This window comes from Gopherus evgoodei, unplaced genomic scaffold (genome assembly GCF_007399415.2).
Source record: "Gopherus evgoodei ecotype Sinaloan lineage unplaced genomic scaffold, rGopEvg1_v1.p scaffold_42_arrow_ctg1, whole genome shotgun sequence".
Lineage (NCBI taxonomy): Eukaryota > Metazoa > Chordata > Testudines > Testudinidae > Gopherus > Gopherus evgoodei.
Window position 1 is genome coordinate 1,364,632 of NW_022060063.1, and position 25,661 is coordinate 1,390,292.

At 57.6% G+C, this 25,661-nt stretch overlaps 1 protein-coding gene across 3 annotated transcripts in view; it reads left to right on the plus strand.

Annotated features, from left to right (window-relative positions):
- Positions 1 to 532: 532 nt before the first annotated feature.
- Positions 533 to 25,661, plus strand: part of PPP1R1A (protein phosphatase 1 regulatory inhibitor subunit 1A) — a 63,321-nt gene continuing 38,192 nt past the window's right edge. For all 3 annotated transcript variants that reach the window (XM_030546216.1, XM_030546217.1, XM_030546218.1), the window contains exon 1: positions 533 to 749. In XM_030546216.1, coding sequence (XP_030402076.1) covers positions 669 to 749 — 81 coding nt within the window. In that variant the 5' untranslated portion in view covers positions 533 to 668. The remainder of the gene's footprint in view (positions 750 to 25,661) is intronic.

The window sequence follows — 25,661 nt, forward strand, 5'->3', positions numbered from 1 at the left end:
GTAGGGTGACCAGATAGCAAGTGTGAAAAATCTGGACAGGGGGTGGGGATAATAGGAGCCTATATAAGATAAAAGACCCAAAAATCAGGACTGTCCCTATAAAATTGGGACATCTAGCCACCCTAGCTGTTCCCCAGCTCTTGCCCCACAGCCCGGCCCTGGTCTTCACTCTGCCAGGCCGCGGGCTTTGCCGATCCCCTGCGGGTTCTGTATCCCATCATAAGAAGCGGCCGATGAACCGGGAAGAAGGGGGGACCTGGCCCTGCACCCTCACGCCAGCATGGGACGGGGGCTCCGCTCTCCGCTCGCGCCAGGCCCCCTACATCGCGCCAGGGCGGTGGGCGTCCGAGTCGGAGATGCTCTGCACCATCTTCCTCCCCCATTACAAGGGAGCAGGCCCCGTCACCCCGGGCGGCTGCCGCAGGCTGGGAGGCGGAGGGTTAAAGCTCTGGGAAGCTTGTGTGTATGTCACGGGGAGGGGGCGGCGGGCCGCGCCCGACCAGCCAATAGGCACCGGCTGCTTCTCCAGCTCCCCGAGCGGAGGCACCGGGACCGAGCGGAGACTGGCAGGGGCAACCTGGGCCAGCGCGGCGCGGGGAGCCGAGCGCAGGGCGCGTCCTTCTCTCCCTGCCCGTGTCTCTGGGAGAGCGGAGCTGGAGCCCCCGGCGATGGAGCCCAACAGCCCCCGGAAGATCCAGTTCACTGTCCCGCTGCTGGAGCCGCATCTGGACCCGGAGGCAGCCGAGCAGGTGGGTCCGGAGCGGAGCTTTGTTCTGCGGGGGCCGGTTCCATGGCGATGCGCCCAGGGGAGCGACCCTGCGGGCACCGGGGCGCGGCAGGGCAGGGCGCGCACGGACCCTCCTGCGCCCGGGGCTGCCAGCGCCTTCCGGGCGGGGGGCAGCGGAGCCGGACAGCGCTGGAGACTGGGACCGGCCTGTCGGAACCAGGGAAAGGACCCCGCGCCTGTCCAGCCTGCAGGAGCTGCCCGGCCAGGACCCACGTACCTGCGGGGCACGGGAGGGGGCCGCCGTGGAGGGCTCCGGGGTTTGAGTCGCGATGTGTAGTGGGACGGTGGGTGTGTGGTGGGGACAGTGGGGTCAGAGTGTTATGCAGGATGTGGGGGGGCGGGGGTTGTCTGGGGTGTTGTGCCGGTTTGGGGGGGGGGGGGTTGTGCCAGGTGTAATGGGGGCTGTTGTGGTGTTGTGTGGTGGTATGGATTGTCTAGGGTGTTGTGCCGGGCGGGGAGTGTTGTTCGGGGTGTGGTGGTGTGCTTTGTCCGGGGTGTTGTACCGTGTGTGATGGGAAGCTGTGTATTGGTATGTAGTGGTGTGGGTTGTCTGGGGTGTTGTGCCGGGTGGGCGGTGTTGTTCGGGGTATAGTGGTGTGACTTGTCTGGGGTGTTGTGCCAGATAGGGGGTGTTGTGCCAGGTGTAGTGCCGAATAGGGGAGTGTTGTGATGGGGGGCTGTGTGATGGTGTGGGTTGTCTGGGGCGTTGTGCCGGGTGTGGTGGGGGGCTGTGTGATAGTATGTAGTGGTGTGGGTTGTCTAGGGTGTTGTCCTGGTGCGGTAGTATGTGTTGTATGAGGTTTGGTGGGGGGTTGTGTGATGGTGTGGGTTGTCTGGGGCGTTGTGCCGGGTGTGGTGGGGGGCTGTGTGATGGTGTGTGGTGGTGTGGGTTTTCTGGGGTGTTGTCCCGGTGTGGTAGTATGTGGTGACTGGGGTGGGGGGTTGTGTGATGGTGTGTGGTGGTGTGGGTTGTCTCGGGGTGTTGTGCAGGGTGGGAATGTTGTTCAGAGTATTGTGGGGGGTTACCCCCCGGGGCGGCGCCCCTCAAGCGCAGCCTGTGAGCTGTGACTGGTGCTTCCCGTCTGCGGCCTCAGCCTGGCCGGACTATCTGACCCGGCTGTTCCCAGCGCTCCCCCTCCCCCGGGCCGCCCGGAGAGCTGGGGGTGGGGTCTCACGGAAGCTCCGCGCAGCAGCCCGCACAGTGCAGCAGCCCCGGGCTCCCCCAGGGCCGGTCTGAGCAGCGCCCGAGTGAGCCCAGAGCGGCGAGTGACTCCGCGGGGAGCAGCGCCCGGCCCGGCCCGGCCCGGCTCAGCCCAATGGCCCGTGCGCTGCGCTGGCCCCGGGTCTGGGAACGCCTGGGGCTCTTCGCTGTCCCGTGCTAGCCCCGTGCTGCTGGACTCAGCCATGGGCCAGCGCCCAGCTCAGCGCAGTGGCATCTGGTTAGCCCAGGGTCAGGGTCTAGAATAGTAACGTGCGGCACGTGACCCTGCCCCCCGCCCCCAGGACCCCTGCCCCCTGCATCGCTGAGACTCCAGGGCTTGCTCCGTTTTGGCTCTTGCTGGCAGGGATCCAGGGTGAGACCTTGGCCCCAGACCAGGGTCAGGCAGAGGCTCTGGCTCGCGTTTTGAATCCATCCTGTCCTAACAAGGTGCTGGGGAGGGGGGGCTCAGGTCCAGCTCCCTTGGGAGTTCTGGGCGGGCACAGAGCGGAGCTGGTGGCAGAGGCAGGGCTGGCATGGCATGGCTCTGCAGGCAGGGTCAGCACCCTGGGGCTGGGGGCCCACCTGTGGGGGCCTGGACTCTGGCCCAGTTCACTGGGCTAATGGCATCAGATGAACCTAGCACCCAGCCAGCCTTCACGTGACTGCTCTGCAGCAGCGGCCCAGCTCCCTTGGCTGCCAGTCCCCATTTGGGCTGGAACAGCAGCATGACTGTATGTCAAGGGAGACCTCGGGAATGAAATGGCAAAAGCCAGGTCAGGAGAGGACTAGGGTGTATTAGTAGCACTGGGTGTGGAGAGCTCAGACTGGGCTAGCAGGGGGCTCTGGGTCAGGACTGAAGGGCACCAGTGAAGCTGAGAGAGGGAGTCCTGGGATGGCATAGCAGGGGCTGCGGGTTGGGATTGAGGGGCACTAGCAGAGCTGTGTTTGGGAAGTCCAGGGCTAGAATAGCAATGAGTTTCTGGCCCTCCTGGTTGTGGAGAAAAGCTTGAAAATGTGACCCAAGCACAAGTGAAAGGCTCTGGAACCAGAAGGCAACAAAACAGAAATCAGCAGTCATTAATTTAAAAAAAAAACATGATTTTTGAGCCAGTCTCACAATTTGGAGAGGCCTGGGGTTGGCCATGCTCAGCTGGGGCTATCTCACCTGGGAAGGGATAAGAGGTGTGGCACAGAGAGGACTTTCTTGGACCCCAGAACTGCTGTTCCTTTGAGGAGTTGCAAAGGCTGGTCCCAGATAGGCAGGCAGGCAGCACAGAGCCCAGCTGAGTGGTAGTTACTACCCTGGGACCTTCCAGTCTTGCCTTCCATGAGGACGGAGTGGAGACTTTTGTTACAGGAACTCTGTGCAGTTCAGTGGTTCTTCTGGTGCAGGGACAAGCATCTTAATAGGTTCCAGGGCTGAAGCTCATGTGCTTTCCTCTTGGTTCTGGGGACACTGCATCTTCGTGGCCTGTGTTCCACCAGCAGGATGATACTGGGGAATCCAAAGATGTGGGATTGTGACATGTGTCTTCCCAGAGGAGCGAAACACTGTCAGGTACCATCTGTGTCACTGCTGCACAGCTCATTTGCAGAGAGCCTTGGAGGAGCTGCTGTAGCATCTCGCCAGCAGCAGACGGAGTGGAGGCTGGCGGATATGCAAATAAACTGATGCAGGGGGGAAGTGGTGGAAATGGCACCTTCCTCACCCATCCTGTAGGGGAGCTACTTTGTCTGAGCTAGGAACGGGAGCTTCCACCTCCCACTCCTCCACAACGTCTGGGCTGAGAGTCCTTCCTCGGAGGAATGAGAGTCGAAAGGACCACTGTGATCATCTAGTCTGAGCTACTGCATAGAACTTCCCTGAATTCCATTTTCAAATATGTGTTCCCCAGGCAGGTACTTACAGACTACGATCGAGTTGCTTCTTTGAGTAGGTCTAGTGGGCTTGAGTGAGGTGAATGGGAGGCAGGACTCCTGGGTTCTAGTCCTAGCTTTGGGAGAGGAGTGAGGTCTAGTGAGTTAGAGCAGAGGGGCCTGTGAACCAGGACTTGTAGGTTCTAATTCTGGCTTGGCCACTGACTCTCTGCAACACTGGGAGAGTCCAATCCTCTATCCATGCCTCAGTTTCCCTGTCTGTAGATTGGGTTCAATGACATCTCACAGGCAGGGATCATAGATGTTTGCAAAGAGCTAAGATTCAGAGTTTCAAGAGTGTGGAGCCCCCAGCGGTTCCCAAAGAGAACAGCAGAGACTTTCCCTCTCCCTGCCAAAAGCAATAGAAGCTGCTGGGTGACGAAGGCCTGGCCAGGAGCCCTGGGGAGGCTGGAGCATTGTCCTTGTCATCACACTTTCCATGATCCCTTTGTTCACTTTTGCAGAGTTTTGTTGCTCAGACAGGAGGTCACTTCTCACTGGGCAATGGACACTGCTGGGTGGGGAGAGGCACTTGGCTCCCTAAACTCCGCTCTTTAACCCCAAGGAAGCCCCTGAGCTCACACAGTTCAGAGGCAGCCGGCAGAGCAGGAGGAGCTGCAGAGTCCCTCTCTTGGGCTGGAGGGGAGTAGGCCATGGGCAGGGGGTTGGGAGGGTCAGGGGGCAGCCTGTTGGGGGGCCAGCAGGTAGGAGGCTTCCCAGGAGCAGGGGAATGGGAGGCTGTTTAGGAAGAGGAGGAGGGAAGCGGGGGTTGAGTAGAGCGAGGGGTTAGGCTTGGGCAGAACGAGGCAGGGGCGGGATATACTGAGCAGCAGGGAGGGGGGCACTTGATAATCCAGGGCCTGTCCAGTGGGTTGATAGGAAACATCTGGAGCTGCTGTCTGTGCCGTACCATGGGGGCCTATGTGCGGCAGGCACATTCAGTGAGTGGACAGGCTCTTAGGCACTTCTTTATAAATACAGGGTGGCTGCGGCTGGGCAGTGTGGCTGCCAGGCACCCAGTGGGGTCAGCTAGTGCCATGCCAGGTAACCCAGCCTCATGCATTGAGGCACCGGCATGCATCTGTGCAAGCCTGTCAGGCAACGTGTGTTCACATTGGGGTGTGCAGTGTCTGAGAGCATCAGCCGAGGGACACAGGGCAGGGTTGATGATGAAGCTGGTGTGATGCAGGGAGTCCAGCTCCAAGTGCTCAGCCCTCTTGAGTGGATGAATTGTCCGCCAGGGCCATCCCAGGCCAATTCACAGCACTTTTGGGGGATGTGACTCTCCTGGGGGCTGCCATCCTGAGCTTCTCCTCAAAACCAGAATGAATTCTTTAGCCCTTATGGCTACGAGATGCCTTCAGAGGTGTGACCTGAGCATCAGCAATGCAGCACTGTCTTTCTGAGTCTGCAGGGACTCTGGTACGATCACACTGTGGGAACTGATTCTGTTCCTTCCCAAGGGTGTTGACTCTGAAGAGTAATGATGATAGTTTAAATGTCAGCACTGTTCACTGCTGATCAAAGCAGCTGGTGAAGGGGGAGGACGATCATGTTACAGAAGGATGGCCCTGTGCAGGGTCTCATGGAGCATCTTGAGGGGATAGAGCCTAGATTGTGGGCAGAGCCTGGGGCATAACAGCTAGTTTTTTTCCCCAGTTTGACCCCTGGTTCTGAACATTCACAGCAGAGACTCAAATCAGGAGTCTCCCGAAGTCTGTGAGGAGCAAATCTACCAGGAAAGCCAAAGGCAATGAGTGTGGCAGTGACTCATTGTGGGGGAGGAGCTGGTTATTGCTGGGAGAGCCTGGGGCCCGAGTGGGATCTGCCTGATGGGATGAGGAGGTATTGGGGTTGGCTTTGTCTCCTGCCTGGGTGATTGAGCCGTGATGCCTCAGCCAAATTTTCCTCCCAGCCCAGTGGTGCTGAGCCCAGGCACAGACAGGCCACAGCCCCTCAGTTGAGCTGCCAGGCCTCTCCCTGCCCAGATGCTGGTGCAGGAGAGGATGCCTGAGTGCCAGAGCATCGGGGGTGAGAGCCCTCCCTTCTTGCTGCGTAGATGCCATGTGGTTCATACTGTTTGCTCCATGTGTGCTTAAAACAGCAGAGGTCCAGGTCTGCTCTGCTAGAACATGGTCGAAATGGGGTTATTGACCAGAAAACCCCACGGAGGCTGCTGTGCTGTCATCCTCCACTGCAGAGGTGGCTGGATTTCAGGGTCGCTTATTGCATAAGGGCTTTGCAGTGAGGAATGTGGTCCTGTTATACATGTTTGTTCCTAAAATAAATCTCTCTTTTGGTCTGGATTTTGACTGGCCACTGGCAGAAGGTGGGTTAGTGGAGCTGCCTCTGTTTCCCCCTTTCCCTCCCACACACAGAGGGGTAGAAAAATGACCCCACCCCCCAAGATGGGCCCAGGGCAGTGTATGGACCCAGCCCCAGGCCTAGCTCCACATGTCAGACCCTCCAAAGAATGGAGTGGGGCCAGATCGGGGCTTTGCTTGAGGCCCAGCATACCCAGACCTCCAGATGGCCATGGCCACAGAGGGTGCTGGGGTGAGCAGCTCTGTGCAGAGGGAGGAGAGGCCCTGCCTGCCACAAAGCCGCCTTCTTGCTGTCCTGGCTTCTGATTCTACTCGGGTCCATCCTGACCCTGCCTGGAGGGTGGGAGCTCCCTTCCTTCTGGGGGCATCAGAAGCTGGCTGCTCCCTCTCTACATTCCTGCAGCTGGTAAGCCCCCATGGTCCCTCCAGGGCAGTCACAGCCTGTTTCACACTCCTTCCACTGCTTTCCGGCTCTTGAGCAGATAGCAGGGCTGGAGAGGGAAGGGGAAGCCCCAGGGATATGGGAGAGACATGGAGCGATCAGCTCCTCCCTGCTTCTCCAGCTCCTTAGGAGGGAGCCTTCCCTGATGTGCTGGGGTCTCATTCCTCCCAGCAGCAACTCATGATCCCACAGTCACCTAGTGATAGCAGGAGCGTGACCCTAAACAGGTGCAACATCAGCCCAGCTCATCTGCCAGGGGCTCGAGAACATAGGTCACAATGGAAGGGCACGGCAGAGTTGTGGAGAGGGGAGCCCAGGGCTGTGGGTCAGGATTGAGGGGCACTGGCAGAGCCATGTGCCTGGCAGGTGGGGGGCCAAGAACTGGGTTAGCAGGCGTCTCTGAGTTGGGACTGAGGTGCACCAGCATAGCTGTTGGGGTAGGGTGGAGGTTAAAGGTTGGGAAGCAGGATCCATTATTTGAGCCTCTGTGTCACTCAAATCCCAATGTCTGTTTGAAAGTTGATACTAGAAGAATTAGCTTTGAATGCACTGAAACGGTAAGGTTCAGCCAGTGGAGAGGGAGCGGTGAGCCCAGGGAGGGGCTTGGTTGAAGACAATAGCCCCCCTGGTGGTGATGGTGATGGGAGGAGGTGGAGCCTGCGGTTAGTCAAGGATGAAGAGAGAAGGAAGTGCCTCGATTTGCTGGGGTCTGGAACTCTGGGAGGATAGGATGTGATCCTGTATCCCAGGGGCTGAGATGTGGATGCAGTGGGAGCCCCTTGCTGGGCTGTCCCTGCTCTGCAGCGAGGGGCCGGCATGTCACATTTCTCAATCCTCAGTCTCCCTAGAAGAGGTGGTTTTGCTGTAGAGGTGTGAAAGCTGCTGGTCAATACTGCAGTCATTGTTACAGCCCCTGGTGCTAGTTGTGCACCAGGCAAACCAAAATTCACAGGTTCCATTTGCCAGACCCTGTAAGCGCTACATCCGGTGGGGTCCCACCAATGACTCAGCCGTGGCTGAGCAAAGGGCATTGGACTAGAACTGACAGGGAGGGGAAATCCCCTTGGGCCAGTGGATTTAAACAGTTCTGATTCAAAGTAAAACCATAGCAGTTCTGTTTTGGCTCCTGGGTGGGAGGGGATAGTCCAGCAGAGGGCTCCTCAGGCCCTGTACTCAGGTGCCCTCCCAGTCTCTTCTAGAGCCAAACAGGAGTTTGCTGTTTCCAGGCCAGGCTCATGAGTTTGTATCTCACTGGGACCCCTCTGTACAGCCTCTGCCCCATCTCTGCTGCTCCCCCACAGGTTCTGCGCAGACTCAGGCCCCTGTTATGGTGTCCACCAATGACAGTCGCTTCCCATGCAGTTCCCTGGCTCCTGCTGCAGCCAGCTGTGCATGCCATTCCATGGGGGTTCCCCTGCTGCTCCCTCTTTGCCATGCACCCCCATCCCCGCTCTCTCAGAGCCAGGTTACTTTGTTGGCTGGGTTACCAGGGGAATGTCCCTCCCCCTAAAAACCAAACCAAACCAAACACCCACCCCAAGCACAGCTCTGACCCCTGCCAGAGAAGCCATGATGTCTTCTAGGGACTTGGCTGCTGCTATTGATCATACATGGAAGGCACCCAGACGCCATGCTGGCAGGCAGCAGGATAAAACCGTTAGATAGATTGGGGTATTCATGGGGACAGGCAGGTAGATTTGCCTGGGGCCCCGAATAACTGCTTTGGCACCAGGCTGTGGGAACCCCAGAGCCAGCCCCACACCAGGCACCAGTCCCTGCCCTGTGCATGATCCTTTGAGCAACTGAGCCAACATGCACAGTGTGGAGAGCACAGCCCTGCCCCCAGGCTCTGCACATCCATGCCAGCGGCCAACCAGCGCACACATGCTAATGTATGCTAATGTGCTGCTGGCTCAGTGCTGGCGCCTGGCTTACTGCCAAGGTGAATGCTCTGATTTGCAACACAAGCCACTGACCCAGGTTTGCTTTCTCCTAGTGATGAGCAGGAAAGGCTGCTGCTGCCACCTTTTGCTTTGGGAACTGGTGCTAATTAATGCTGCGCTTGGCCCTTTTGCACCCATCGGTGACTTCGGTGCCAAGCAAATGTTCCCATAGAACTCAGCGCCCATGTGACGTGCTCCTTAGGTGGAGTCTGAACTCTAGCAGAGCAGAGACAGCCCACACAGGAGCGCCCACGGCATCCACAGCTCCACTCGAACCTGCCCTCTCCAGTTGGGACCCTGAGCTGTGTGCAGCCCACAGCCTCTCTGCCTGTTGTGCTGGCTGTGGTGAAAGATGGTGTGTGGCAGAACCAGGCTCAGACCCATCACAACTCACTTCAGGGCACTGAGCAGCTGTGAAGATAAAGGCCCTGGGCTGGGCTGGAGCTGGTGTCCTAGAGCTGAAGGGCCACAAGTGGTCTAGGTGCTGTCAATTGGCTTTGTGATCTGTTGAGTGTGGGGAATGGCACCGCACTAGCCGCACTGGTTTCAAGCATCCAGAGCCCCAGGCTAGCAGCCTTGCCCCTGAGTTCTGGTGTTGTGGTGCCCCCAGTAGGAGACAAGAGACAAGGCTTGAATGTACAGAACATACGGGGGCTTTTTATGGAGGCTGCTGGACACAGACACGCCTTGTGGGTCTCTCTGGCCCTCCAGTCTGCACTGGCCAGTGCCTGCACACGGGCTCTGCAGTCCACACGGCATCACTAAGGCTGTTAAAGAGAGCAGATCTGGGGCCTGGCCAAGGCCAAGGTCCAATATCTCCCCAGATTCAGCATCCAGCTTCATGTCCTGTCCCAGGGCTAAATTCAGGGCTGGTGTAAGTGAATGCAGCTTGTCTGGCGTCACGGGGTGAACTGAGCCCTCTGACACCATGGCTGAGTTGTGGCTCCCTAAGCAGTTGCCACTTTCCACCCCAGAGGTGGCTGCATTTCAGTGCTGGGTGCTGTGATTCCTTTGGGGCAGGAGGAGCTAGATGGCTACAGAACCCCATCCCTGTTAGTTCAGCCCCATTCTGGATACCAGCTCTTTCTATCAGAGGGTAGCCGTGTTAGTCTGGATCTGTAAAAGCAGCAAAGAATCCTGTGGCACCTTATAGACTAACAGACGTTTTGGAGCATGAGCTTTCGTGGGTGAATACCCACTTCCTCAGATGCAAGGAATCTTGCATCTGAGGAAGTGGGTATTCACCCATGAAAGCTCATGCTCCAAAACGTCTGTTAGTCTATAAGGTGCCACAGGATTCTTTGCTGCTTTTACAGCTCGCTCTGCCTCTCCCCGGCAAGGATTAGTGGGATTTATTTCCTTCCAATGTTTTGCTTTGTTCCCATCTTGTCCTCCCCTCCTCTGCTCAGTTCTTTGTTTACATCCTCCTCCTTTGTGTGTAACCAAACCTCAGATCTTTCCAGGTCACAGTGAGCTCCACTCTGCTCCAGCCCAGAGGAACATTGTGCAGGAAAAGGAGAGATTCCTGCATAGCGTGCTAGTGTGAGCAGCCTTTCCAGCCACGCGAGGGGACATTTCAGGGGAGGAGGGTAAAACAAGGGAAGCAGATGAGCCTTTCTCCACTTGCTTTGGCACCAGCATCTTGCAAAAGCTTCATTTTATTTCTGAGCCCCAGCCATGCTTGGGGCAGCACTGTCCACTGGTTAAAGCACCAGGCTCAGAATAGGGAGACCTGGCTTCCGTTCCCAGCTCTGCCAGTGCGTGGCTGTGTGACCTCAAGTGAGTCTCTCCTCCTGTAGCATGGAGAGGACAATCCAGTGAAGTGCTTTGAGATCAATAGATGGAAACTCTTCTGCAGGAGCTGAGTTACACAGACAGGGACCATCTGTAATGGATAGCTCTGGGGCTGGATTGTGGGTGTTTGGGGTTCAAATAAACCAAAACTGCAAAGGGAGGCCCCCTGGTTGACATCCGCTGGAGTTTGGGGTCTCGCTTTCTCCGGATGTTTTCACAGCCCTGTGCGCTTCCTGCTGCCATTCAGAACCGAGAGCGCAACCCCCAAAACGCTGCTCGTTTTCTGCAGTGTTTCCAGCGTGGGTGGGTTCCAGTGTTCCCTCTAATGTGCGGAATGAATTTTGTTATGTGCACCAATACGGAGGTGGCATGTGACGCATCACCTTCATATTGGCGCATATAACAAAATTCATGTGGCAGGGGTGGGGCCAAGGGATTCGGAGTGTGGGAGGGGGCTCAGGGCTGGGGCAGAGGGTTGGGGTGTGGGGGGGGTGAGGGCTCTGGCTGGGGGCATGGACTCTGGGGGGCTCTGGGGAGCACTGGGGGGGTTGAGGTATGGTGTGGGGGGGTGAGGGCTCTGACTGGGGTCGTGGGCTCTGGAGTGGGGCCAGGGATGAGAGGTTTGGGGTGCAGGAGGGGGCTTACGGATGAGGCAGAGGGTTGGGGGGGTGAGGGCTCTGGAGTGGGGCCAGGAATGAGGGGTTTGGGGTGCAGGAGGGTGCTCTGGGACTATAGCAGGGAGAGAGGACTGGCCACAGCTGCATGGCCATGCAGCTTACAGGGAACTTAGGTGGGTTCTGGTTTCGGCTGCCGGGTAAGATGGGCCCAAGAATGGCCACTCCTGTGTTCAGGGAAGGAAAGCATCTCAAAAACCTGTTCTCCTCTGAGCAGCATCCCCTGACCCTGCTCTCACAGGCCTGTCTAGCATGGGTTGCAAGGTGTTTGGCACCAAGGAGCTGTCAGGGCTTGACTCACAGCTTTAAGAAGTCTCGTATAAATAAGGCCACACGGCCTCCAACACGTGCTGAACCAGTCACGGTAAAGTCCAGGGCACAAGGGTATAGATATTGCTCCCGTCCTGCTGGCACCTGCAGGGGGAGTTAAGTGATGTCTAGGCTTCCTGTAGGGATCATCTTGCCCAGCCAATGTATAATAAAGCTATGGCCTGCCCTGGCCCCCTTGGGTGTGAAAATGGGTTAGTGAGCAAGTTTTGAAACAGGCCTTTATTGTGTAGACAGGGCCACAGTGGTGATGCAGGTCAGAATTAAGGAGCATCGGCAGAGCTGGGTGTGGGGAGCCCAGGGCTGGGCTAGCAGGGGGCTGTGGGACGGGATTGAGGGGCACCAGCAGAGCTGGGTGTGGGGAGCCCAGGGCTGGCTAGCAGGGGGCTGTGGGACGGGATTGGGGGCACCAGCAGAGCTGGGTGTGGGGAGCCCAGGGCTGGCTAGCAGGGGGCTGTGGGACGGGATTGAGGGGCACCAGCAGAGCTGGGTGTGAGGAGCCCAGGGCTGGGCTAGCAGGGGGCTATGGGACGGGATTGGGGGCACCAGCAGAGCTGGGTGTGAGGAGCCCAGGGCTGGGCTAGCAGGGGGCTATGGGTCAGGACTGAAGGCATTGCATGGCTGTGTGTCAGATGTGCCAGTGTTGCAGAGCACCTGCCTTCCCCAGCTCTGCCGGCCCCTGCCTTTTGTGGAAATGAAATACAGCAAGAATTGAAAGTGAAGAGAATGAACAGTTTGAACGTGGCTGCGGCGAGTGGGAATGTTCGCCCATGTCCCGCAGCCCCCTGCTCTCCCCTCCCCATTCTTGTCCTCCCCAGGGCATTGCGCAGGCCCCGGTCACCGCAGGGCAGGACTGGGTCCTGCGCTGATTGAGCCCAGGGTGCAGTCAATGAACAGGCGCTGAGTTCGATTCCATTCTCATGCCTCTGCGCAGATGGGCACATTCCCCAACTCTGCGGAGGAGACGTCTCATTTAGCAAGTGCTGCGCTGGGAGCAGACTCGGCGCAGGTGCAGGTTTGCCAGTGCAGGGAGCGGGGCTGGGAGCTGTATCACTGCACAGCCCTGGCGGCTCCCCTCCCCCGGGAGTATTTTAATTGCAGGTTTATTTTTATTTCACCTTTTCTGAGTGGATTCATTGCTGAGAAAGAGCCTGAACGAACCAGCCCTGAGCTTCTCCTGGAGCAGAGGCACTGCAGGGCGAAAGCCCCCGGCATTAGCCAGGGAGACTGGGTTACCCAACCTTCCATCCCCCAGGCTGGCCCTCTGCACTCACCTGCTCTGCCCTGGACTTGTGCTGAACGGGGCTTCCCTTGCTAAATGGGCCTCCTGCCCACTGCCAAGGCAGACCCTGCCTGGGCCTATTGCTGAATTGGCCTCCTCGCCCTGACCCCCGCATCCATTCTCCCTGCACAGGCCTGGTGCTGAACGGGCCTCCCGCTGCCCCCCTCCCTCCGCGTCTGTGCTCCCTGCCTGGGCCTGGCACTGAATGGGCCTCCTGCCACCCCCCTCTGCACCTGCACACCCTGCCCAGGCCTGGCGCTAAATGGGCCTCCCGCTGCCGCCCCCCTATCTCTCTGATGGGGGTACCCCTTAGGGCTAGTTTGGGGGATCGGCGACACCTGGGAACTTCAGTGAAATCCCAGAGCTGCTGTCTCATGGGGTCAGTGAGTGCCCTGGGGAGGAACAAACCTGGCCATATGGGCTGGGTTAAAACTGCTGCCTGGGGGCCCTGTGGGGGCGGGGTGTCCATGGGAGGACGTTCTCTAGCTTGTTACCAACCCCCTGCACCATCTCCACTCAACCATGTCCAGCCCCAGCCCAAAACAAGTTCCGCCCCCCTTGCATTGCCGTAGTGCTCTCTGGCCCTTCCACTTTGCCCCTGACCCCCAGCCCACCCTGGGCCAATCAGCTCATGCTATGGGACTAGGGGAGGCCACGGGCACGCTGTCCCTCCAAGGTGCAGGGATCAGCCCTTCCTGGTAGCAGCACCCCAGCCCCTCCCTCCCTACCAGTGCCGCCAGCACATCTGGTTCCTGCCAGGCCCGTCACTAGCGGGGCCCTGGCCATCCCTGTGCTCTTGGTGTGGTGCAGCCAGTCTGGGCTGTGACAGCTTCTCCAGGGTCCTCTGAAACCCCCAAGCCTCTGAACAGCTCCAGTGGTTCCCCCTTGTCTCTTGCAGGGACACTGATGCTTAGGATCCTTTTGCTCCCTGCCCCTCCCCGCGCTCCTGCCCTGGCCCCCCACCAGTGTTGCCTGACCAACTGCAAACCTGTAGCACCAGGGTCCTGCAGGTGAGCACAGAACTAGCCCCCAGGCCTATCGCTTCAGATTGGTCCCTGCCCACGGCCCTGGTCCCAGGATAGGGCACAGGAGCCATGTGCTAATGGGGTTGTCAACTTTCTAATAGCACAAAATGAACAACCTACCCCGGCCCTTTCCCTGAGGCCCTACCCCTGCTCACTACATTTGCCCTCCCTCAGTGGCTGGGGCAGGGGGTTGAGTGAGGGAGGGGATGAGGGCTTCGACTGCGGGTGCGGGCTCTGGGGCAGGGCTGGGGGTGAGGGGTTTGGGGTGCAGAAGGGTTCTCCAGGCTAGGGGGTGGGGTCGAGGGATTCGGAATGTGGGAGGGGGCTGTGGGTTGAGGCAGGGGGCTGGCGTGTGGGAGGGGGTACAGGGGCTAGGCTGGGGGTGGGAGCTTTGGGCTGGGGCCAGGGATGAGGGGTTTGAGGTGCAGGAGGGGGCTCTGGGCTGGGGGGTGGGACTGAGGGATTCGGAATGTGGGAGGGGGCTGTGGGTTGAGGCAGGGGGCTGGTGTGTGGGAGGGGGTGCAGGGGCTAGGCTGGGGGTGGGAGCTTTGGGCTAGGGCTGGGGATGAGGGGTTTGAGGTGCAGGAGGGGGCTCCAGGCTGGGGGGTGGGGCCGAGGGATTCGGAATGTGGGAGGGGGCTGTGGGTTGAAGCAGGGGGCTGGAGTGTGGGAGGGGGTACAGGGGCTAGGCTGGGGGTGGGGGCTTTGGGCTGGGGCTGGGGCTGAGGGGTTTGGGGTGCAGGAGGGGGCTCCAGGCTGGGGGTGGGGCTGAGGGATTCGGAATGTGGGAGGGGGCTGTGGGTTGAGGCAGGGGGCTGGCGTGTGGGAGGGGGTGCAGGGGCTAGGCTGGGGGTGGGAGCTTTGGGCTGGGGCCAGGGATGAGGGGTTTGAGGTGCAGGAGGGGGCTCTGGGCTGGGGCTGGGGCTGAGGGGTTTGGGGTGCAGGAGGGGGCTCCAGGCTGGGGGATGGGACTGAGGGATTCGGAATGTGGGAGGGGGCTGTGGGTTGAGGCAGGGGATTGGAGTGTGGTGGAGGTTTGGGATGTGGGCTGGGGCAGGGAGTTGGGGTTGGGGCACGGGTTTATCTTGGGTGGCTCCCGGTCAGTGGGGCTAAGACAGGCTCCTGTCTGTCTTGGCACCGTGCTGTGCCTCGGCAGCGGCCAGCAGGTCCAGCTCCTAGGCAGGAGGGCCAGGAGGCTCCACGTGCTGCTCTTGCCCACAGGCACTGCCCATTGGCCATGGTTCCCAGCCAATGGGAGTGCGGAGCCGGTGCTCGGGTGGGGGCAGCACGTGGAGCTCCTTGGCTGGCTGCTTCTGGGGTGCAGCACAGTGCCAGGACAGGTAGGGACTAGCCTGCCTTACCCCTCCAGCACCGCTGAGCGGACTTTTAATGGCCTGGTCAGCGGTGCTGACCGGAGCCGCCAGGGTCTCTTTTCGACTGGGCATTCTAGTAAAAAACCAGACACCTGGCAACCCTATGTGCTGATCTGGCCACTGGCCCAGGCCTGCCTCTGCCCCAGCTTGGCCCCATGGGTGCTGTGGGGATTTCTGGTTAGAGTTGTTCAGACTAAAAGCATGGCCCTCACCCTACAGCCCAGTTCAGCTCCTCACTGGGGCCAGAGCAAGCCTTTCTGGAGAACGTAACTTTCCCCTCCCTGGGTCTATGTGGATTTGGCGAGAAGACTCCCTGCCTGGAGCCGTGCTCTGCAATCTCAAAGCAGCAGGGCCCCAGGGCTAGATGACCTCTTGAGGTCCCTTCCAACCCTGATAGTCTATGATATTCTATGATTCTATGGCTCTGCTGGCAGGGAGGGGCAGCCAAGGTGCTCCAGTCCTGCCGAACTCAGCCTGGACACCCTGCCCCGGTGTCAGGCCTTCCATCCCCCTGTCTCTGGGCCCTTCATCCCCCCTTCCCCTACAGCTGGGTCCCCATCTCGCTGCTGGCTAATGCCCTCCCCCAGTAGTTGGGCCCTTCCCGGCCCTGGGCTCCTGACCTCCTGTAGCTCTTCCCAGTCCTCAGTGCTGACTTGCCCCCACCTCCGGTACTGAAGGGTGCCAGCACCTCTCCCTTTGCTACAACAACAGCAGCAGTTTATTAATCTTAGCCAGTTCACCTGCCTTCCCCTCTCCCACACCTGAGTGATGGGGAAAGGCCCTGACCTGGGCTTGTTACAGCTGATGCCAAAATTGCCAATGCTCCCATTGACCTCACTGGCTCAGGAGCAGCTCCAAGCCCCTTCCAAGGGAGTGTCAAAGTTAGAATCAGGACTCACAATTTGTCAGACCACTCTGTTTATTAGCGCAGCGCTCCGCCAATAACATTCAGAATATGTGAGTGGCCATGCAAGGCCCAAACAGTCTTAGGGCTTGTCTACATCAGAAAGTTGCAGCGCTGGTGAGGGAGTTACAGCGCTGCAACTTTGAAGGTGTACACATCTGCAGGGCACCACCAGCGCTGCAACTCCCTGTTTGCAGCGCTGGCCGTACTCCCGTTTTGTCTCGGGTGTAGAGGATCCAGCGCTGGTGATCCAGCGCTGGTAATCCAATGTAGACAGTTACCAGCGCTTTTCTTGACCTCCGTGGAAGGAGGAAGCCTCTGGTAATCAAGCTGGTTTCCTTTCCCGGTTTGCTCTCTCGGTCCCGGAGCCACCCAGCAAACCGCAGGGAAGGAGACCTGCTTGCTCGGGGTTCCGGGACCGAGAGAGCAAACCGGGAAAGGAGACCAGCTTCGCCGCGGTTTGCTCTCTCGGTCCCGGAGCCAGCCAGCAAACCGCAGGGAAGGAGACCTGCTTGCTCGGGGTTCCGGGACCGAGAGAGCAAACCGGGAACGCCGCGGTTTGCTCTCTCGGTCCCAGAGCCACCCAGCAAACCGCAGGGAAGGAGACCTGCTTGCTCGGGGTTCCGGGACCGAGAGAGCAAACCGGGAAAGGAAAACAGCTTCGCCGCGGTTTGCTCTCTCGGTCCCGGAACCCCGAGCAAGCAGGTCTCCTTCCCTGCGGTTTGCTGGGTGGCTCCGGGACCGAGAGAGCAAACCGCGGCGTTCCCGGTTTGCTCTCTCGGTCCCGGAACCCCGAGCAAGCAGGTCTCCTTCCCTGCGGTTTGCTGGCTGGCTCCGGGACCGAGAGAGCAAACCGCGGCGTTCCCGGTTTGCTCTCTCGGTCCCGGAACCCCGAGCAAGCAGGTCTCCTTCCCTGCGGTTTGCTGGCTGGCTCCGGGACCGAGAGAGCAAACCGCGGCGTTCCCGGTTTGCTCTCTCGGTCCCGGAACCCCGAGCAAGCAGGTCTCCTTCCCTGCGGTTTGCTGGGTGGCTCCGGGACCGAGAGAGCAAACCGCGGCGTTCCCGGTTTGCTCTCTCGGTCCCGGAACCCCGAGCAAGCAGGTCTCCTTCCCTGCGGTTTGCTGGCTGGCTCCGGGACCGAGAGAGCAAACCGCGGCGTTCCTGGTTTGCTCTCTCGGTCCCGGAACCCCGAGCAAGCAGGTCTCCTTCCCTGCGGTTTGCTGGGTGGCTCCGGGACCGAGAGAGCAAACCGCGGCGAAGCTGGTTTCCTTTCCCGGTTTGCTCTCTCGTCCCGGAACCCCCCTTGAAGCCGCCCAACAGCGCTGCAGTGTGGCCACATCTAACACCACTTGCAGCGCTGGTTGCTGTAAGTGTGGCCACTCTGCAGCGCTGGCCCTATACAGCTGTACTAATACAGCTGTAACAACCAGCGCTGCAAAATTTTAGATGTAGACATGGCCTTATTTATACAGCTAAAAGAGCGGGAATTAGACAATGGGACAAAGAAATCAAAACAGTAAAATTCACCTGGGGCACAGCATGCATATCCTATTTCCTTACTAACTGTTATCGATCTAAGGCTAATGCTTCACCAATTGCCCTTAAATGGTGCAATTGTTCTATGTTAATGTCTGTATTCCTGACACCTGGTTGCAACATTCCAACAACTTTGCTTAAAGGTACAGAGAACATTTCTTTAATCCTTTCTATTCTTACTATATAATTCATTCTACTTTCACAGGAGGCATTTAACCTGCTCCCTCCCCCACAGCCAGTTGCCTGGCAGCACTTATACCATCTGCTGGCTCTCTCGGGGGGAGGCGGGGCGGAGGTGCAGTGGGATCAGACAGGCAGAGCAGGGGCTGTGTTTCTGACTTCATATTGCAAGGTTCTGCAGCTCTCCTCGCTGCTGATCCCATGTGTGGCTGGGCCTAGGCTTGGGGCAAAGCCAAATCCTACTCAGACCCCCTGGCACCATCACACTGCCATCATGGTAGACACTGGCCTGGCGCAGGAAGCAGCAGTGTGGGGAGCTGACAGCACAGGATCAGCATCACTTCCCCTGGCTCTGTTCAGGACAGGTCTCTAGGCACTCGAGTCGGGACGGGGTGTCGCCCCTGGGTTGGGGCTTAGCTGTGCGATCGGAAAGCTGAGGGAGGGCTGGGGAAGGTAGTGCATAGCTGAGACCACAGCTTGGCTCTGCCACGAGCTACCGAGCAGGTCTGTGTTTCCCAGCCGGTGCCAGCACTCTGCTCGGGAAGGGCATTTGAATGTCTCCTGAGAACTGCTGAACAAACAGCCCAGCCTACCCGTAGTCTGCATCTGCGGCCACTGCTGCTCTCTGCCTCTGTGTGACACGGTGACAGTGGATCACAGCGAAGGCCAGGTTTGGGGAGGATGGGGGGAGGTTTGGTTTAAAGCAGTCCTGGGGCAGGCGAGACTGGCACCAGGAGGTGGGATTTGGGGAGTGGGGTGGGTCTGTGTGGCTTTTGGTATTCTTAACACTGTGCCTTTAAATGGCAAAGTGCTGTGCTATGTGCAGGGCCAGGCAGTCCGCTGCAGGGAGGTCAGCAGTCTGCGAGAGGGGACACACAAGGGGCTTGCGCTCCCAAGAAGACTTCCCACTGCTTTGCTGCTTCCCTGCAATGGGACGGAGGTGCCTGCTTGGCTCTTTGGGTGGGGGAAGCAGGAGAAGCCAAGGGCTTGTCACAGTGGATCAGTCCAGAGGCCCATCTAGCCTGATATCCTGCCTCTGAGCATCCCAACCACCCGCTGCTTCAGAGGGAGATGCAAGAAACTCCTGCAGAAGGGAATTATGGGATAACCTGCCCCCAGAGACAGTTCCCGCCCAGCCCCCATTAGCTAGGGTTTGGTCAGTGTTTCCAGGCCTCAGCCTCCAGGTGATGGACACTGTTCTCACACTGGAAGCCCTTCGTACGCAAAGAAAGTTTGATCCTTTGTAGAGTCCTGCTCAGCTTTTGTGCTGTGGCAGTGAGTTCCACAGGCCACGTTGTGTGATTTGGAGAGGAGAACAAAGGGGCCTGCAGAGAATCTGCCATGCACTGAACAGCCTCGTCCTGACTGCCAGGGTGGCACCTGCCATTAGATAGTTTGATCCTGATGCCTACACGAGTTCTTCAGATTCTAATCAGGGTGGGGGCGGGGCAGGGATCTCTGCGCAGAGACAGTGAACAAGGAGCCAGGGTCAGGTCGCTCCATCACTGGGTGTGTCTGGCTCCAGAAGCTTTGAGAGGGCAGCACTGAAGTGGGGTCAGGCAACCTCTGGTCTGGGGCGCTAATGAGCAGATGGAAAGCATCCTTCCCTGGCAGTGGGGCCAGCCTGGCCACCGAAGCAGGGCCCGGTGCCAGCGCTGGAGTTGCTTGGTGCTCTCACTGTTACGGATCTAGAGTCCCTGGGTGGGTGTCACTCAGCATCACGGGGGCTAACGCTTCTTGTGAGTCCTCCCCCAGCACAGACAGGGGCTTGCAGCATTTGTGGCTACCTGTGGCCATGTGTTTTACTGTGTCGCCTGTCAGGCGTTCAAACCTGCCAGACGGGCATGTGCATAGAGTGCCACCCATCGCCAGGGGTGTGCTTCCTGCAGCCAGAGGGCCCCCCCACACACACTGTCCCACGCACACTCACACTGTCCCACGCACACACTATTCCGCACACACTGTCCCGCAAACATTCTCCCATGCACACACTGTCCCATGCGCACACTGTCCCATGTGCACACTATTCTGCACACACTATCCCACATGCACACTGTCCCATGTGCACACTGTCCCATGCACACACACGCACACTGTCCCATGCACACACTATTCTGCACACGTCCCATGCACAGGCACACTGTCCCACACACACTGTCCCACGTGCACACTATTCTGCACACGTTGTCCCATGCACACGCACACTGTCCCACACACACTGTCCCACGTACACTGTCCCACATGCACACTGTCCCATACATGCACAGTGCCATGCACACACTGTCCCACACGCCCAGGTGCACATTGTCCCACACACACTGCCCCATGTACACACTGTTCAATGCAAACACTGTCCCACACGCACAGGCGCATACTGTCTCACATGCACTCTGTTCCATGCACACTGTCCCAACATACACACGTGCACACTGTCCCACATGCACACATGAACACTGTCCCACATGCACACATGTATACTGACCCATGCACACTGTCCCATTCACACGCACACTGTCCCACGCATGCACACTCAGTCACACAGAGAACATAATCTTTCCCTTTCCTTTAACTCACAGAAGCTCACACAGCTTGAGACACATGCATGTTGGCAGTCATGCATGTACATGCAAACAAACATACACATGCACAGACAGACACGCACTCTCAGCATGGTCTGTCATTCACATAGTTATTGTTCTCCCTGGCAATGGTCTATCGATGGTGGAGGTTGATGCAGAAATATCAAAGAAAGGAAAACAGCAAAACTCCCAGCACCTCTGGGGCAGGGAGCAAAGAACCCTGACTGTGGGGCAGGGAGTAGCAGCAGCAGCAGTGGGGTCATCCCCCTTTCAGAGGTACGGATGGCAGGTGTATAGGTCCATGCTTGGAACACAGGCCTGGTGGCTCTGGACTCCTGGGCTCTATTCCTGGCTCTGGTAGAGGAGTGGTGGTTAGTGGTGAGAGCGGTAGGGCTGGGGGCCTGGACTCATAGGTTCTGTCTTTGGCTCTGGGTGAGGAATGGGGTCTAATAGTTGCAGGGAGGGAGCTGGGAATCTGCTCTGAGCTCTGTTCTGATTAGCTGGGTGACCTTGGGCAAGTCACTTCAGCCCTCTGTGCCTCAGTTTCCCTATATTGTCCCATGGGGATAATGACACTGATCATATCCAAGGGGGCTATGAAGGTTAACTCATTGGTGTCTGTAGAGTACTGTGAGATCATGGGACTGGAGGCAATAAAGGTGAGCCAAGAGTGTATCACAGAGGTCGGCAACCTTTCAGAAGTGCTGTGCCGAGTCTTCATTTGTTCACTGTAATGTAAGGTTTCATGTGCCAGTAATACATTTTAATGTTTTTAGAAGGTCTCTTTCTATAAGTCTATAATATATAACTAAACTATTGTTGTATGTAAAGTAAATAAGGTTTTTAAAATGTTTAAGAAGCTTCATTTAAAATTAAATTGAAATGCAGAGCCCCCCGGACTGGTGGCCAGGACACAGGCAGTGTGAGTGCCACTGAAAATCAGCTCGCGTGCCGCCTTCGGCACGCATGCCATAGGTTGTCTACACCTAGTGTATCATACGAACATAAAGCAGCAAAGAGTCGTGTGACACCTTATAGACTAACAGACGTATTGGAGCATGAGCTTTCGTGGGTGAATACTCACTTCGTCGGATGCACATAGTGGAAATTTCCAGGGGCAGGTATATATATGCAAGCAAGAAGCAGGCTAGAGATAACAAGGTTAGTTCAATCAGGGAGAATGAGACCATACTGGGTTAGGCCAAAGATCCCTCTAGCCCAGTATCCTGTTTTCCAGCTGTGACCAGTGCCAGGTACCGCAGAGGGAATGAACAGAACAGGGCATCACCAAGTGATCCACCCCCTGTCGCCCATTCCCAGCTTCAGGCAAACAGGGGCTAGGGACACCATCCCTGCCCATCCAGGCTAATACCCATTGATGGACCTATTCTCCATGAAGCCATTTAGCCGTGTTTTATCGTATTCTGTTTATTAATAAAATGCCCTTTTCTCTCTGAAACAGAGACTGGGAAGAGGGATTAGCTAATGCTGGAAACCTCCCCCCCCCCCCTGCCCAGGCCACCAAAGTAGAGGAGCAAAAATAACATCTTGGGGTTCAAATACATTTATTTAAAAGTGAGGGTTTGGGGGAGGAGCTAAGGGGGTATTGGGACAAGCTCCACTCCCCTGGTGCCCAATCACCAGCTGGTGTAGAAAGGTGCAAGTAGCACAAATACTCCTTGGGAGGAGCCAAGGCCCACACCATGCTAAGGGCTTTAAGGGGACAGTCAGGCCATGCCCAGTGCTGCTTAGGGCCGAAGGACAGAGTTTGGGAGAGGAGAGGGTGTGATGCTGGGGGTGGGCCCTGAGCCACCGTCTCACACACCCCGACTGGAGAGAAACCCACGTTGATTCCTCCAGCAGCTGCTCCTGGTTCCGCCAGGTGAAAGGTCTTCCCCAGGGCAGAGAGGACACTGCTTCAGCATGGCCTGCTTGGTTGCTGTCGCCAGAATGTCCCTGGGAAGGAGCAGCAGGGATGGGGACTGCACTTCACCTGGGACATTGCTGTGGTGGGGTGGGAGGGGGCTGCCCGGGCCATGTGCCCCAGAGCCACTGTGCTGGGGGAGAGAATGGTAATAAATGCAAGGCGAGGAGGGGCATAGGCGAAGGAGGGAGGGATGCTAGGAGGAGTCAGGGAAGCAGGGTTGACATGTAAAGGGTAGGAGGCAGTTTCTGGACATACGGAGGGTCAGCTCCTTTTGAAAGCTGTGGCCTTAGGACAGCGGGCCTGCTCGGCAATGACGCTAAGGCCCATTTGGGCCATGCTGCAACACGAAGGGGTCTGGATGAGGGGGGGAACACCCCCTGAGAATCCCCTGTAAGTAGGGCACCCCTCGCATAGGGAGTGGAGCAGGGCAGCACCAGGGGCAGGGCACTTCTGCTCGGCTCTGCTCCCCAGCACCCATAAGAAGCCATGGGAGTAGAATATGAGTTAGAATAGCCCTGAGGTGGCTCTAACTCACACCAGGAAGGCTGGGAAGGCTGCCCTAGGCTTCAGGAACACAAAAGTGGATCAGCGCCCCTTGCCCTTTGGCTCTGTCTCAACCCCAACTGCACGAGTGGGGATACGAACCTGGCGTGAACTGCACAACTGGGGTATGGACCCAGCATGACCTGCACAAGTGGGGATACGGACCCAGCGTGAGCTGCACAACTGGGGGTATGGACCCAGCATGAGCTGCACAAGTGCGGATATGGACCTGGCATGAGCTGCTCAACTGGGGGTATGAACCCAGCATGACCTGCACGATTGGGGGTATGGACCCGGCGTGAGCTGCACAACTGGGGTATGGACCCAGCGTGACCTGCACGAGTGGGGATACGGACGCGGAGTGAGCTGCACAACTTTGGATATGGACCCGGCGTGAGCTGCACAACTGGGGTATGGACCCAGCGTGACCTGCACGAGTGGGGATACGGACCCGGAGTGAGCTGCACAACTGGGGATATGGACCCGGCGTGAGCTGCACAATTGAGGGTATGGACTCAGTGTGACCTGCACGAGTGGGGATATGGACCCGGCGTGAGCTGCACAACTGGGGGTATGGACCCACCGTGACCTGCATGATTGAGGGTATGGACCCGGTGTGAGCTGCACGACAGGGAGTATGGACCTGGAATGAGCTGCACAATTGGGGGTATGGGCCCAGCGTGAGCTACATGATCCAGAGTACGGACCAGGTGTGATCTGCATGACAGGGGGTATGGACCTGGCATGAGCTGCAAGATTAGGGGTATGGGCCCGGCGTGAGCTGCATGACTGAGGATATGGACCCAGTGTGAGCTGCATGATCGGGGGTACAGACCCAGTATAAGTTGCGTAATTGGAGGGGTCGGGGGTACAGAGCAGGCCTGAGCCAACAGGCAGTTCCACTCAACGCTCCTGCCAAGCTGTCCTACAATGAAGCATGAGTATAAGCCTCAGGGCAGGTTGTTAGGAAGCAGGGCCCAACCCCCAAACTGGCTGTGAGTGCTACACTGAGATTTCACCTACCATTAAGTGTAAACTCCTCAGGCACTGTACCAGCCTTAATGTGGAGTCACAGCCAGTCCCCCTAGTACTCCATCTATCTCACCACTCAGGTGTGCATCCCTTTGTGACAGATGATCCCTTACACCAAAGACTGCAGCAATAGTCAGGTTACTCCTAGTCACAAAAGACCAGCCACTTACCCATGTCAATGTCACCTTAGATCAAAGACAACACTTGTATCCATTCCTATAATAAACTATATTCAGATTTATTAACTAGGGAAATGAAACCAGAGAGTTCTTTACAAGGGTGAAGCAGGTAAATACACACACACACACAAACACACACACAAGCTACAGTCTTAAGTTTCAAAAGGGAATAGAAGCTTCTATAGTAAGCAAGATTTAACTGTCCCTTAGGGGTAACCCAAGCTAAGCACTGCGGATCTCTGGCTTATGCCTAGAAATCTTGCCTAAAAACCCAGAGTCCAAGCAGCAGTGAGATACGATTCCTCTTTGTCAGGGTTTTATTCCCTTCCCCACTTGTGCTTTGAGTTTCAAACTTAGCTGATGAGAGAAATTCACTTGCCAGGCTCATCTTCATGGGTGGGGTGTGTGGAGAATAAGCAACAAAGTCTTTTGTCCTCTTTGTGGTTCTACTCTGGAATGTCTGGTGTTGATGGACCTTCTTGATGAGGCAGGGCTTGACACCTTCTGTTGGAGACCAGCATTTCCCACTAGTTAATGTCTCTCTCCTGGCTGGTGATTTACACAGTCCCAGAGACTCACAATGCCAGTGCTCAAATATCATGTTACAATATGGGATCCAGAGGCCCTAAGTGAGATTAATGCTGAAGCAGCTCACCAACATCCAACAGAGTCTAAACACAAAACACATTCTTATACCCGATATCCACTGTGACCGCACAGCACACAGGTGAGCCAGGCTGATCCATCTGTGTACTTGCCAGCATCCAGTTGAGACATGGGGACCGTGGCATGAGCTGGCACCTGGTCTGCCAGCAGCACGGCTTCCACATTAGAGGGTGGCTGAGGGTTTAATAATGGGAACGTGGTTGTGAATAAAACTCGCTTAGCGGTGCTGACAGCAGACTGTGTGTGCCTACGGAGGGTGAAGCCACGAGCATCAGAACTGCCTGTCCAGCTTCTAGGGCCTGCTGGCCACTACAGCCTGTCCCTTGCCTCCCCATCTGCAGGGAGGGAGGGGAAAGGATGTGCCCTCTAAGCCAGAGAGCAGGAGGAGCTCAGGCGTTCTGCTGGCAGCATGGAGGCATTTCCATTACCCCTCTCTCTGCCTCCAGTTTAAATCCATGTCTCTTTGAAAAGGGAGATTTGGTTAACAACCCCCCTGCACATCAGCTGTGTTCTTCTGCTGCAGGGGTGGGGAAGCCAGGCCCCGGGCAGTTGGGTTGGCATCGCTGGGATGCCCTGCACATCATATATGAGTCATGCTCTCCCCACAGAGCAGTCCCAGAGAATTCAATGTGAACAAGACCAGAGACTGGCCCTGAGTCTCCCTCACACCATCCCTTCTCAGCAGAACAGGAGTCCAGCCCTGCTTGACAACCCCCCCATGACTTTCTGCTGAGGGGAGCTGCCGGCCCCCGGTGTCCCGCGCAAGCTGAGCTGGTGCCGTGTCTGGCTGCACAGACCCAGAGCAGATGCTGTCACTGCCTTTTGTTCTGGGTTTTGTTCCTGTTTCCTCAGTGCCTCTGATCAAACACCAGGCACCACGCATGTCACTTTGGGAGCTGCCGCATGCTGCGATGGTGTCTGATGCCATGGCAGGTGCAGCTCGGGGAGTGCTAGGATCAGTCAGTGCTGTCAAGCCATCACCGCCACCACACTCCACTTCCTCTAGCCAGCAGACAGGCTGGGCCA